The following is a 14,648-nucleotide window of genomic DNA, read 5'->3' on the forward strand; positions in this document are numbered from 1 at the left end:
GAGGGGGCATGGAAACAAAGTCATGGGAGAGTTCGAGGAGCCATCAATCTGGCGTTGCTATCCCTTTTCTCCATGACAGTCAGAAAAATGGCCCAGCTTGTGCAGAAATGAGCTCACAGAGCAGGCCTAATGTTGTTGTCTTTAGAAGGGCTTGCTTGAGAGACTGACTCTGAACTGGCATCTGAGAACGTGCCTTGCAGAAGGTTTCCTATGTTGATAAGGCTATTTTGCCCACCTGGGCACTGACCCTACAACAATCCAGCTAGACTGTTCGCACAAACAATGTGATTGATGGTGAACCCCTCCTTCCCACATGGGGGTCTGGAATTTTGGTTTGTGGCTGGGTGCCTACGTGACCGATCCCCAATGAAAGCCCTGGCCTTAGAGTCGTAGGTGTGCTTCCCTGGCAGAAACACTGTGCACGTGTTGCTGCTCTTTTCTGCTGAAGGAAGATGCATGCTGTGTGCAGCCCCACCACTTCCCTGAGAGAGAACACTTTGGAGACTTGGAAGAACGTTAATTTTCTCCAGACTTCAGCTGCTGGGCCTTTTTCCCTTGCTGATCCTGCTGTGTATCCTTTTACCTAAGAAACCACAGCCATGAGCACAACCATCCTGAGTTCTGGGAGTCTTTCAAGAGAGTCACCAAATGTGCTGGTGGCATGGATCCCCGAAACACAGCCAATGACTTCTAGAAATTGATTCTACAAAAATAATTATTTTTTCTACAAAAATAATCAAGCAGGTGGGCAAAGATAACCATACGTGGATGGTATTCCAGTAGTTTTTATAACAGCAAAAAATGGCAACGACCTAAATGTCCTTCCATGGAAGCCTGGCTAAACAGAGGATGGTCCATCCACATGGAATGGAACAGAACCCTTTGTGGTTGTTAAAGTGATGGTGCTGGGCTTCCCTGGTGGCGCAGTGGTTGAGAGTCCGCCTGCCGATGCAGGGGACACGGGTTCGTGCCCCGGTCCGGGAGGATCCCACATGCCGCAGAGCGGCTGCACCCGTGAGCCATGGCCACTGAGCCTGCGCGTCCGGAGCCTGTGCTCTGCAACGGGAGAGGCCACAACAGTGAGAGGCCTGCGTACCACAAAAATAAAAATAAAAATAAAAAAAAGTGATGGTGCTGATCAATATTTCATTAAAGGGTGTCTCTCTTAATTGCTATTCCTTGGGTTCCATAGTCATATATGTCTAGAGAAAAATTGGGGGTGACAAAATCAAAAGTATTTCTTTACTGCAGGAAGAACCCAGGGACAGAACAAGGGAAGAGGCAGAATGCCTCCCTCACAGCCTGGTTTGACCAGGGATCCTTTTTCTATTGGAAAATCCCAAGGAGCCACTGTTCTAAGGAACACTTTGGGAATACTGATGTAGGGTTGTAGGCACAGAAAGAGAATGATGTTATACAAAAGGCAAAGTAAGAAAAGCAAGTTCCAGAACAGTGCATATAGCCTGACCCATTTATATAGATGTGTGTATATATATAGATATGTATGTATTTTTTTTAATTTAATTTTTATTTTTGGCCTCGTTTGGGTATTTTGTTGCTGCGCGCGGGCTTTCTCTAGTTGCGGCAAGTGGGGGCCGCTTTTCGTTGCAGTGCACGGACTTCTCATTGCAGTGGCTTCTCTTGTTGTGGAGCATGGGCTCTAGGTGCGTGGGCTCAGTAGTTGTGGCACACGGGCTCAGTAGTTGTGGCTCACAGGCTCTAGGGCGCAGGCTCTGCAGTTGTGGCGCATGGGCTTAGTTGATCCACAGCATGTGGAATCTTCCCAGACCAGGGCTCAAACCTGTGTCCCCTGCATTGGCTAGGCAGATTCTTAACCACTGCGCCAGCAGGGAAGCCCAGAAATAGCTTTTTTTTTTTTCCTGGCTGCACTGGGTCTTTGTTGCTGCACGCAGGCTTTCTCTAGTTGTGGTGAGCAGGGGCTACTCTTCATTGTGGTGCGCGGGCTTCTCATTGCAGTGGCTTCTCTTGTTGCAGAGCATGGGCTCTAGGCGCACAGGCTTCAGTAGTTGTGGCACACAGGCTCAGTAGTTGTAGCTTGCAGGCTCTAGAGAGCAGGCTCAGTAGCTGTGGCGTACGGGCTTAGTTGCTCCACAGCATGTGGGATCTTCCCAGACCAGGGTTCGAACCCATGTCCCCTGCATTGTCAGGTGGATTCTTAACCCCTGCACTACCAGGGAAGTCCCAGAAATAGCTTTTTAAATAAATATATTTAAAACATACACATCTGAGTCTTTTCTTTTCTTTTAAATATTTATTTATTTGGTTGCACTGTCTCAGTTGTGGCAGGCGGGCTCCTTAGTTGCAGCAGGCAAGTTTCTTAGTTGCAGCTCGAGGGCTTCTTAGTTGTGGGTTGCCAGCTCCTTAGTTGCAGCACATGGGCTCCTTAGCTGTGGCATGCGAACCCTTTTATTTATTTGTTTGTTTGTTTATTCTTGACTGCATTGGGTCTTCACTGCTGCACGCGGGCTTTCTCTAGTTGCGGCGAGTGGGGGTCACTCTTCATTGTGGTGCACAGGCTTCTCACTGGGGTGGCTTCTCTTGTTGCAGAGCACTGGCTCTAGGGCGCACGGGATTCAGGAGTTGTGGTGCACAGGCTTAGTTGCTCCGAGGCATGTGGGATCTTCCCAGACCAGGGCTCATACCCACGTCCCCTGCATTGGCAGGCGGATTCTTAACCACTGCACCACCAGAGAATCCTGACATGCGATCTCTTAGTTGCAGCATGCATGTGGGATCTAGTTCCCTGACCAGGAATCAAACCTGGGCCCCCTACATTGGGAGCGTGGAGTCTTATCCACTGGAACGCCAGTGAAGTCCCTCTATGTGCATTCGAAGGTCAGGAAAGCCAGACACCAAAATTTTGGCAGTGTTTTCTTTGGGTAGAGAGAGTAAGGGTGATTGACTGATTGACTGATTTCCCAATTTTTTCTTTTTTTTTTTTGGCAGCACCGTCTGGCTTGTGGGACTTTAGTTCCCCAACCAGGGATTGAACCCGGGCCCTCGGCAGTAGAAACGTGGAGTCCTAACCACTGGACCACCAAGGAATTCCCTGATTTCCCAATTTTAATTCTGTAAAGTTTCAAACCTACAGAAAGGTTGCAAAAAGAATACAATGAACAGTCTTTATACTTCATCTAATTCACCAGTTGCTACCATTTTGCTACATCTGCAATGTCTGTGTGTGTACACACACATACACATATTTGTGCTTTGTCAAGCCACTTGAAAGTTAGTTACAGACATCACGACACTTTATTCCTTAAAACTGTACTCAGATGCATCTCCTAAGAACAAGGGCATTCTCCTATATAACCACAATTCAATGATCATACACGGGAAATTGAATATCGATATAATACTATTATCTAAAATATTCAGATTCCGGGACTTCCCTGGTGGCGCAGTGGTTAAGACTCTGTGCTCCTAGGGCAGGATGCCTGGGTTCAATCCCTGGTCAGGGAACTAGATCCCACATGCATGCCACAACTAAGAGTTCACATGCCACAATTAAGGAGCCCTCCTGCCACAACTTAGGAGCCCATGTGCTTCAACTAAGGAGCTGGTGAGCCTCAACTAAGGAGCCCACCTGCCGCAACTAAAGACCCAGCACAACCAAATAAATAAATATTTTTTTTAATAAATAAAATAAAATATTCAGATTCCTCCAAATTCTAATCTCCCCAAGTGTCCCAATAAGGCCTTTACCGCTTCCCCCACACCCCACCCAATACAGGATCCAGCCAAGAATTGTAAATTCAGTCAGTTGCCATGTCTCTCTACTTTCCAGTTGAGAATAATTTTTAAAAAAAAATTTTTTTTTTTTACTTTTCTATTGTGTACTTTCTAGTGTTTTTCTAATGCACATGGAACACTTCTGTTAAGAATAAAAATAGGAGTCAAAACAACTGGACTGTGGCTATGAAACCCCAAAGTCATGTTCCGGGTCCCAGCTGAATGCGGCAGCTTCCCCACCCACAGCAGGGCTGGCCAAGGGGAAGCTGACAGGCCTCCTTAGCTTGAGGGAGAGTTGGGGCCAAGCCCCCTTCTCTCTACAAGATTCTGAATCTGCAGGAGTCAACATGCAGGCCTAGAATCAAGATCCCGTGAGAAACTGGCCACCTTCTTACCTGCACAGGCGGGGGGCCCTGGGGCATGGGCTGGTCCAGGGACGTGAAGGCCGACATGGCAGACATGAGCACGTCATCGCTTACCAAGATGTTCCCCTGCACCAGGGTCTGGATCAGTGGGGATGGGGGCACGGTAATGTACGTGGAGATCTGGACAGTGAGAGAGGGAGAGAGAGAGAGAGGAAGGGAGAGGAAGGGAGAGAAAGAACACGCCTGAGACTGTGGAAGGAAGCAGATGGCATGATGCAAAAGATCTGGGTTCTGGAGTCCCACAGACCTGGATTCTATTTCCACTTATGCTACTGCTCCCTGCCATGTGACCCTGGGAAAGTCACTCCACCTCTCTCAACCTCCATTCCCTCGTCTATCAAACGAGGAGAACAAGTCACACCTCCATGTAAGGCATATACCCTGTGACCCAGCAACAATCCTTCTGGGCCTCTGTCCTAGAGAAACACTCACACCTGTCCACAGGGAGTCCACAGAAAAAGAGTACTCTGCACAGCCTTGTTTCTAATAGTGAAAAACTGGAAATAACCTTGAGGTCCATCAGTAGGAGAATAGATCAAAAAATACAATATAGTCATGGATAGAATACTATAGAGAGCAAGTAAGAGGTATTGCATGGAAAATCAAATTATACAATAACATGTACATTATATATCCTCATCTTTAAAAATCTAAAACGATACTACTATGTAATTCCTGTGCGTACTTAAGTAAGTATGTGAAAGTATAATAATATGCTCTCAGGTTAACAGCAAGGATGAAAGGCAGACCTTACAAGAGGGTGTCAAACATGCAGTGACTATTCCTGTCAGCAGATGTAAAGCGTGTTTTGTTTTGTTTATTTGTTGCCTTTCTTTCCTGGCATCTTCCTAAGTCATCTGTCTGGAGGACCCCTGGGGACAGCAGCAACTGGGCCCCTGAACCCAGAGTCCCTGCTCAAACAGGATGTCCTTGCCCTCAACCAAGCAAGGACAACCCAGGCAGTTTAGGGACACACCCCATGTCATGGCCAGGAAAGGCAGTGACATGTATTTTTACAATGTCACATGCATTAGGCTGAGACAAAAAATGGGAAATCATTTTCACGTCCATCCAACTCACTTAGGCAGAGGGATTCATGTCTGCCCATTAACAACGGATTGTGTTCTAAAGTTTTTTCCTTGCCCAGGACTGGAAGAATTTCCCTCTCTCCTACTGAAAAAAAAAAAAAAAAGGGAGTGGGGGGAGAAGGAACATTTTCTACTAACAAAACTCATAATCAAGGAGTGAGAAAATGACTGTTCTGTGTTAGAAGATGTCTATGGTAACTTGAAAATGTACATGTCCTATGGATCTGGAGGTGAACACTTTTATCTTGATGGCAGGAATTATGTCTATACAATGGGTGAAGATAATGTTTTAGAGGAATAAGGAGACAAGAGGAAGCCAGAGGGAAACCTGTCCCCGTGACCTGGCATCATGGGACATGCCCAGCCCCCTATTTTTTTTTTAAAAAAAAACATCTTTATTGGGGTAAAATTGCTTTACAATGGTGTGTTAGTTTCTGCTTTATAACAAAGTGAATCAGTTATACATATACATATGTTCCCATATCTCTTCCCTCTTGCGTCTCCCTCCCTCCCACCCTCCCTAGAGGAGTCTTTAATCCCTCTGAGCTCCCACCCACAGTGTCTTTGCTCCAGAACTGTGTTCCTGACTGAGAACTCTGCAAGCTTCTCCAGATACCCACAGCCTGCCCTGTGACCTCCAGACTTATATATCTGTCTGCATCTTCACTGCCTCCACTTAAAGGTCCAGTGGGCGTCTCAAATTCAACATGAGCAGCTGAACTCCTGACACCCCCCCCAACACACAAACCTTCTCCTTGTTGTTTTCCTCACTTCGGTTAATGGCAACTAGTCATCCTTGACTCCTCTTAAGCTCACACCCTACATCCAGTCCATCCACAAGCTCTGTCAGCTCCACCTTCTAAATATTTTGAAAATCTCACCCCTTCTCTCCACCTCCACTGCCACTATCCTGGTCAAGCCACCACTACCCACTGCCTGGATTTGTACAGTAGCACCCTAATCAGGCTCCTGGATTTCTCTCTTGACTCCCATCAAAATCTACTGTCTACAGCAGCTACAGTGACCTAGTTAAAGTGTAAATCAGACTATATCCCTCTTCTGCTCAAAATCCTCCAATGGCTCCCATCTCATGCAGAGTAAAAGCCCACAGACCGACAGGATTTGCCAGGATCCCCCTATTGCCTCTCTGACCTTATCACCTCTCACCCTCCTCACTCACTCACTCAGCTCTAGCCACTCTCACCTCCTTGCTGTTCCTGGAATAAAGCCAGCACGCTTCCGCCTCAGGACCTTTGCACTTGCTGATCCGGCCCCCTGGAATACTCTTCCCCAAAGTAGCTTCATGACTATTTCTCACCTCCCTAGGTCTCTGCACAAATGTCACCTCTTCACAGAGCTCGTCCCAGAGCCCCATATACAAAAGGGCAAAAGCTCCCATCCCTGTCTTGACATCCCCTATCTCTCTGCACTTATCCTGGGAAAAGTACATCTCTACACATCTGTTTGGGTACTATCTATCTCACTCAATGCCATGAAGGCAGTGACCTGGTCTGTTTGTCCACCCCTGTACCCCCAGTGCCCACACAGTGCCTGACACACAGTGGGTGCTCAAAAAAGACTTGACTAGATAAATGAACAAACGAATGGATAAATACCTGGCGATTGGCAGGAGGCGGGGCCTGTTGGACTGCTGTGGGTGCTGCCGAAGGTGTGTAGATGCTGTTGGTAGCCAGTGAGACTGTGGCCAGGGGTGGGGCACTCCCCTGGCACTGTTCCCGCTTGTGGGTCATAAACGCCGGCAGTGAGTTGAACTGCTTCTTACACTTCCCACAGAGAAAGACATCCTCATCATCTAGGGGTCATGCCCACAGAGCAGCAGAGGGAGGGAAATAACGAAAAAAAGCAAGAAAAAAGGAGGGGGCATCACAGAGAGAAAACGGGAGGCCCGTGGCTGGACCATGAGAAAGGCAAAGTAACGGCATTCCATGACTCAACACGTGAGGGTCAAGCATCAACTCTGTGCTTCCTACGAGCTTTCAAACCATGCTGGCACCTGAAGGAATATCCAGCCAGGTTCGCCCAGGAATCAAAAAATTAGAAATCAGGAAATCGTAAGGTGGGTTCGCTTCAAAAGTTGAGACATTCAGAATCTTTATCCTGCCTGAATTTATTCACCAGTCCCCAAATGGGCTGCATGATCACACTCCTCAGTGCCCTTGCATCCCGTCCTCCCTGCCAAGCTGCCTCTCTCAGAACAACTCATTCTGCAAGGTTCAGCTCAGATGTCACTTCCTCCAGGAAGCCCTCCTCAAGCAGTGTTCACAGTTCCTTCCTCTGGGCAAGCCTCTCTTATCACATTTTTCCCATCACCACCATATTTCCTAAGGGAAGGAAATATCTCTTATTTATCACCATAACTAAAATATTTTCTGGGCACATAGGAGGCCTTCAGTGGATGTCTGCTGAATGCATGAAAAACTAAATCAATGATCAGCTACAGTTAACACCATCCATTATTGAAGGCCCACCACAGGCCATGCACTGTGCCAAGCTCTTGATATGTTGTGGCAGAAATGTCTAATTGTCATTCAATATTCACTCTTCCTTCTTAAAAAGTAATACAAATTTTAGTGAGAAACATGGCCATCTAGTTAAAGACCATATTTCCCAGACTTTTTTGCAGCTAGACATGTCATGTGACTGAATTCTGACCAATAGGAGAAGAGAAGTATACTGTCTACACAACTTCCTCCTAAAAGGAAGGGGTATGACTTCTACTTCCTTCTTTCTTCCCTTCCTGTTGGCTGGAGTGTGGAAATGAAAGTGGGAGGTTGGAGCAGCCATCTTGGACCACATGCTGAGAGCAGCAGAGCCATATGAAAGAAGGGGTCTGAGTCATCAGGACTTATGCAACAAAGAAATAAACTTTAATCTTGTACAAACTACAAGAAACTTGCATTTCTTATTTATGACAGCTAAAACCGAATCCCAAGTACCCTCACAAGATTCCTATGAGGTAGGACTATTATCCCCATTTTACAGATGTGGAAACTGAGGGCACAGAGAGGTTAACTCACTTGCCCAAGGTCACAGAGCCAAACTATGTGAACAAAGATTCAAACTCAGGTGTGTGTCTCTCTGTCCCCAGCATGGTTCCCAAGTACTCAAAAATCTTTGTAGAATGAATGGATGAACACCTAGACTCACACAGGGCTCTAAAGGAAGTTCGTTGCCCTCCGTGTGTCGCAAGGGCCTGGGCTGTAAATTGGAGAGATTCATGCTTAGCCTCATAGAGCGGAAGCTGAGAAATGACTTTGGGTCAAAGGGACAAGCATTGCTAAGCATCGGGGCTCCTAGTCATTCTCTGTCATGATCCCCACATTCACTAAGTGACTGAAAAAGACTGTCCTCAGAGCTAAGCAGAGAAAAGTCTGAGCCTGAAGATCCAGGCTGGAAGGAAGGGGAGAGGCTTCAGACGTGAGAGGACAACCTGGGAACCACAGTGGGCAGTTCACTCCCACACCCCCTCATCAGCCCCACCTGTTTTCACATGAAGCTACTTACCCTTCCCACTGGTGAACCTGAGCAGATACTCACCCAGTGGCTGGATAGCAGGGGGTGCACTGACGCTCTGGCCTGTTGGATCAGAAACTGCTCCTTGGCCATCCAACAGTGACTGGACAGCTAGGACAGTCTGATTGTCCATTCCTGAAGAAAGAAAAGCAGCCTTTCTGGAAGGTGGGCCCAGCATCCCACCCTGACTTCACCCTTACAAGCCAGACCCATTGCAAGGCCCCCACGGCAAAAATGTCTGTCTGTGCACTGAAATGCTTTCTCTCCAACTTCTATTGCAATAGATCCCAAGATTTTTGGCTGGGAACATGGCCCCAGAATAAAGATTACACCTCCCAGCCACTCTTGCAGCTAGAGAATGTCTAAGTTCTGGTCAACGGGAGCTCTGGGGAAGTTTTCTTAAAAGCTGCCTGGCACGTGACCCCCCTTCTTTGTCCGATCCTCCATCCTGCTTCCTAGAACAAGAAGATGATGGTGGGAACTCTAGCCACCATCCCAGATCATGAGGACAAGGGCACTACAGGGCAAAAGACTGGAAAGATTCTGGGTCTCTGAGCACCTTGTAGAACACAGCCACTGTCACAGCTCTAGACTGCCTCTTTCTGGACTCCCACATGAGAGAAATAAACTTCTAGCCTGTTTAAGCCACGGCTGGGTTGGGCTTCTCTCTTACTCATGGCTGAATCTAATCCGAAATGCAACAACCCCTCTGGAAATCATGTTACTAAGTCTTCCCCATCCACACCCCACAAATCCCACAAATCTGTTTGCACTTGGGCTTCTCTTGTTTTCCAATGTGTGCTTATTTTTTCAGTTCCTCAATAAACAGCGTAATCTGGATTGTGGTCGGGGGGACTCTTGAGAAGCTGCCTACGTCCATGTTTTCCAACCAGTTGTTACTGTTGAGGTTCTCAGTAGTACATTGTCCAGCCGTGTCACCAGCTGGAAGACAGGCCTCCTCACATCTAAGTGGCCACCAAGGCACACTGCCTCCCTCCCCAATAACCCAGAGGGCGCCTCCTTCTCTCTGTCCTCACAGCCAACCTCTCACCTGGACACCTGCCCCAGCTTCTAACTGAAAGGTAACTAGAACCATTTAGCTCCTGCAGCCAAACTGAACGCATACTTTCCCCGGTCACAGTGCAGGTTGTGTGCCTCCTGAGGCCAGCCCTTCTCTCCACCTCCTCCAGCTCCTTCAGAAGCTGTTCTCCGCTAGCTGGCCCATCTCACACTGTGCCCACAACTCTTTCCCAGCAGCGGCTACGCACACTCAGGTTTCTCTAGAATGGCCTCCCTCGAACTCATGTTCTCATCTCTCCTCCCTTCAACATCAAGCATCCGATGAGAGTTGGCTACACCCTCCATCTCCTCTGCCCACCTCCCAGTCCTCCTTCAGCCACTCCAGTGGGGCTTAAGCCCCCATCATTCCACCAGAATCACCAAAGACCACCTGGCAGCATCAGACATTCTTTCTTGAAACACTCCCTTCTCGGGCTCCAGGGCACCACCCTTCCTGGGTCTTCCCCTACCTCTCTGCTCGCTCTTTCCCAGCCTCCCTTACTCTCTTCTCCTGTCCATCCCCTAAATGTTTCTATTTTTGAAGGCTTCCTTCCATCTGGCTCTCTCTCCTCTCCCTCTTACACTCTCCCTGAGAATCCTCGCTTGCCCTCATTTAGTTCTCCCTAATATCTGGAGTTTCAAACCTGGGGTTCATGCTCCTCCAGAAGGAGCTTCAGTAAATCTTCTATCATCTAATGCAAAACTGTATGTCAGCATTTGTGTGCAAATCTGTACATGAATGTTCATAGCAGTTTTATTCATAATAGTAAAAAACTGGAAACAAGTCAGATGTCCTTCAGTGGGTGAACAGTTAAACAAACTGCAGTGCATCCATACCACGGAGCACTGCTCAGCAATAAAAAGGAGCAACCTATTGATACAATAAACAACTTGGACGAATCTCCAGGGAATTACAATGAGTGAAAAAAGCCAATCTCAAAGGTTATATACTTTATGATTCCAATTACATGACATTCTTTTTTATAAATTTATTTATTTATTTTTGGCTGTGTTAGGTCTTCGTTTCTGTGCGAGGGCTTTCTCTAGTTGCGGCGAGCGGGGGCCTCTCACTGTCGCTGCCTCTCTTGTTGCGGAGCACAGGCTCCAGACGCGCAGGCGCGGTAGTTGTGGCTCACGGGCCTAGTTGCTCCGTTTAATGTGGGATCTTCCCAGACCAGGGCTTGAACGCGTGTCCCCTGCATTGGCAGGCAGACTCTCAGCCACTGTGCCACCAGGGAAGCCCTACATGACATTCTTGAAATGATAATATTTTAAAAATGGAGAACAGATTAGTGTGGTTGGCGGACATCAGGGATGGGGAGCAGGGGAAGGAGGTGGGTGGGGCCATAAAAGGGCAACATCTTGTAGTGATAGAACTGTTCTGTATGTCGACTGGTTATAAGACTATAGGATAGTTTTACAAGATGTTACATTGTGGGAAACTAAGTAAAGGATAAATGGAATCTCTCTGTATTATTTCTACAACTGCACGTGAATCTACAGAAAAAAAAGTATTTCAAAATAAAAAGTTTAATTTAAAAAAAATATTGGGGGCTTCCCTGGTGGCGCAGTGGTTAAGAATCCGTCTGCCAATGCATGGGACACGGGTTCCAGCCCTGGTCCGAGAAGATCCCACATGCCGCGGAGCGACTAAGCCCGTGCACCACGACTACTGAGCCTGCGCTCTAGAGCCCACGAGCCCCAACTACTGAAGCCCGCGTGCCTAGAGCTCATGCTCCACAAGAGAAGCCACCGCAATGAGAAGCCTGCGCACCGCAACAAAGAGTAGCCCCGGCTCCCCGCAACTGGAGAAAAAGCCCACGCAGCAATGAAGACCCAACACAGCCAAAAATAAATAAATTTATTTTAAAAAATATATTGGGACTTCCCTGGTGGTCCAGCCTGGGTAGGACTCCACGCTCCCAATGCGGGGGGCCCGGGTTCAATCCCTGGTCGGGGGAGCTAAATCCCACATGCATGCTGCAAGTAAAACCCAGTGCAGCCAAAATAAATCAATGACTATTTTTCTTTTAATAAAATAAAAAATACTGCCTGTCAAAACTATGGAGACAATAAAAAGATTAGTGGTTGCCAGGGGTGGGGGGAGGGATGTATAGGCAGAGCACAAAGGATTCTTAGGGCAGTGAAAATACTCTGTACAATAATATTACAATGATGGATATATGTCATTATACAACTGTCCAATAGAATGTACACCACCAAGAGTGAAACTTAAGATAAATTATGGACTTCGGGTGGTTATGATGTGTCAACGCAGGTTCATCCTTGGTAACAAATGTACCACTCTGATGAGTTATGTTGATTAAAGGGGAGGTTATGAATGTGTAGGAGCAAAGGTATACAGAAAGTCTCTGTACCTTCCTCTCAACTGTGCAAACCTAAAACTGCTCTAAAGAAATTGTCTTTGAAAAAAATACTGTCTACGTAAAACTCAAACCAAATGTGTCATTCCCCACCCCTAAGTTTGTTCCTCTCCTAGTAATCCTCATCAATAAGAACAGGGCACCACTGTCCACCCAGCTAAAGCCCCTGGGGCACCCCTTAACCTTAAGGGATTCTTCCCTTAAACTATCTCCCTTCACACCCTGATTTCCGGTCCTTCAGCAAGTCTAGCCTACTCTGTCTCCCAAATATCTCTCAGATCCACTTTTCCTCCATCCCCACAGCTGTCCCCAGAGCCCAGGCCACCATCAGTTCCCAGCAGGACAGCCGCAGTGGTCTCACCTCCCCTCGGCCACTCTGACCCCTCCTGTCTGTTCTCAGAGCAGCCAGGGTGAACTCTATAATAAACATACGTTAGCTTGTGCAGCTCCCCTGCTGAAAACCCTTTCTTAGTTCCACACTGATGCCAAGACAAAGTTCAGAAGCCTCATCTCTAGCTGCTCACATGAACTTCTGTGAATCCTAGACCTCTCTCCCCACCAGGGCTTTGCAAATGCAGTCCCCACTGCCTGGGTCACCTCTGGATCCCCACAGTTCTGCTGCCTTTCTCCTAGCCCAGCACGCAAAACACAGTCCCGGGAACTGATTTTTCCTTTACCTTCTTCATCACTCAATACAGGAACACATTCTTGTAGTGAAAATTCAAACACTGAGGAAGTCCATGAACCTAGAGAGAAAGCAGGCCTCACACCATCCTGTTGGCCTTCCAGAGGGAGCCACCAATGACCCTGGCCTTCCACATCCATCACCCATCACAGCACTGAACACCAGCTGAGGTTATCTTTACTGTTTACCTTTTCTATAATTCTATAATTTCTACATCCCTTACCAACAAGTATTCCTGAAACTTAACCTTCCCAGATGTGGGGAGGATTACACATTTCGTGGTGAGAGAGCTGATCCTCCAAGATGTTAAGAGACACAGCTGAGACCTCCTGGGGAGTTGCAGGACTCAAAGCCTCGGCCACATACCACTAGTCCAGCCTACTTTCAGTTTGCACTCTAATTATGTGTATACTCATCTCATCCCTCCAAGAGCATTCTTGGGTCTGTATCCCCCTAGCATCAACTCTGGGCCATGGCCCTGAATTCTCTGAGGCTTCCTTTCCAACTCCTAGCAAGTGCACATGGAGGCTCTCAGTGTTTGCCTGTCTCCAAAGCTCACAATTCCCAGAGCCTGAGGACCATTCACATCCTAGGATCTCGCAGAGCATGGGACAACCAGTCGGTGCGGTGTTTGCTGGTTTGGGTCTGGTAACTTGGCATCCCGGCCAACCACACCGTTGGCACCCATCCTTTCTTGGTCTGGGTTTATAATACTCTGCACCCCATAATGGTGCACAAAGTAGTCACCCCGTGTTTGCTGGTTTCGGTCCAAGGCCTGAATTGAAGACACTATGTCAGAGCGCAAGGCACACAGTTGGCGCTCAATACAAGTTCTTAATGGTCAGGACCCCTCGCTCAGCTCCTCTCCCCCCGCAGCCGCTGCTGCACCACGGTCCCCCTGGATGCAGCCCTCCCCAGCCCTCGCGTCCGCGGTGCAGCCATGCTCGCCTCGCGGTTCCCGGCTGTTCCCTCCAGGAAACTGCCCCCCAGCCCCAACCGCGCGCCGCCCGGGCCCTAGCGGCGGCAGCTGTTCTGGTCCGAGGCTCCCCTCCCGCTGCGCCAGCCGTCTACGGCTGTTCCGCTCTCGGTGCTCTCCCCCAGGGCCTTCTCTCTCCCGCTGTGCCTGTCCGGTTGAACGCACCACCCTACCCACCCCCCACCCGCCGCCGCAGCCGCCGCCGGGCCTAGGCTCCCGCGGCTGTTCCGGTCCCGAGATGCCCCCACAACCACCACTGAGCCTCAACTCCGCTTCTGTTCAGGCCCCACTGCTCCCCCACCCCTGCCGACCTCCGCTCCCGCGGCTGTTCCCATCCGTGGCCCTCCCGCCCCGCTGGCTGTTCCGGCCCGGCGCCCTCCGCCCCGCAGGCGCCACGCGCCCTGGGCCCCGCGCTGCGAGTTCGCGGCGGGAGGAGGCGCAAGGCGGAACAGCCGCCTCCCCAGTCCCCGCCGCCGCTCACCCTCCAGGGCCTCGAAGATCGTCTGCGCCATTTTGGAGCCGCCGCCGCTGGAGCCCGAAGCCGGGCTGCGCGAGCATTGTGGGAGCCGTGGTGGCGGCGGCGTCGGGGCCGCCAGGGGGCGCCCTCCTTCCTCCTCGGAGCTCCTCCACCATCCCGGAAAACCAGGAATGGCTCGCGGGACCCCCAGCATCCCGGGGCTCTCCCAGCCCCACCTGGATAACCCAGTTATTGGACACGTGGACCCCTATCTCTGCAGCATTTTG

At 49.1% G+C, this 14,648-nt stretch overlaps 1 protein-coding gene across 9 annotated transcripts in view; it reads right to left on the reverse strand.

Annotated features, from left to right (window-relative positions):
* The window catches only part of ZNF341 (zinc finger protein 341), a 43,727-nt gene extending 29,241 nt beyond the window's left edge, over positions 1 to 14,486 (reverse strand). For 2 of the 9 annotated variants that reach the window (XM_029221197.1, XM_029221196.1), the window contains exons 1-4: positions 14,386 to 14,427; positions 8,825 to 8,935; positions 6,883 to 7,079; positions 4,149 to 4,298 (exon numbers count right to left, since the gene is read on the reverse strand). In XM_029221197.1, coding sequence (XP_029077030.1) covers positions 4,149 to 4,298; positions 6,883 to 7,079; positions 8,825 to 8,935; positions 14,386 to 14,416 — 489 coding nt within the window. In that variant the 5' untranslated portion in view covers positions 14,417 to 14,427. Of the gene's footprint in view, positions 1 to 4,148; positions 5,681 to 6,882; positions 8,936 to 12,920; positions 13,055 to 14,385 lie in introns of those variants that run through there. The other 7 variants (XM_029221194.1, XM_029221195.1, XM_029221198.1 and 4 more) reach the window with 7 other exon arrangements.
* Between the last annotated feature and the right edge of the window lie 162 nt (positions 14,487 to 14,648).

Source organism: Monodon monoceros, unplaced genomic scaffold (genome assembly GCF_005190385.1).
Source record: "Monodon monoceros isolate NGI ecotype Baffin Bay Population unplaced genomic scaffold, NGI_Narwhal_1 Super_Scaffold_13, whole genome shotgun sequence".
Classification (NCBI taxonomy): Eukaryota; Metazoa; Chordata; class Mammalia; order Artiodactyla; family Monodontidae; genus Monodon; species Monodon monoceros.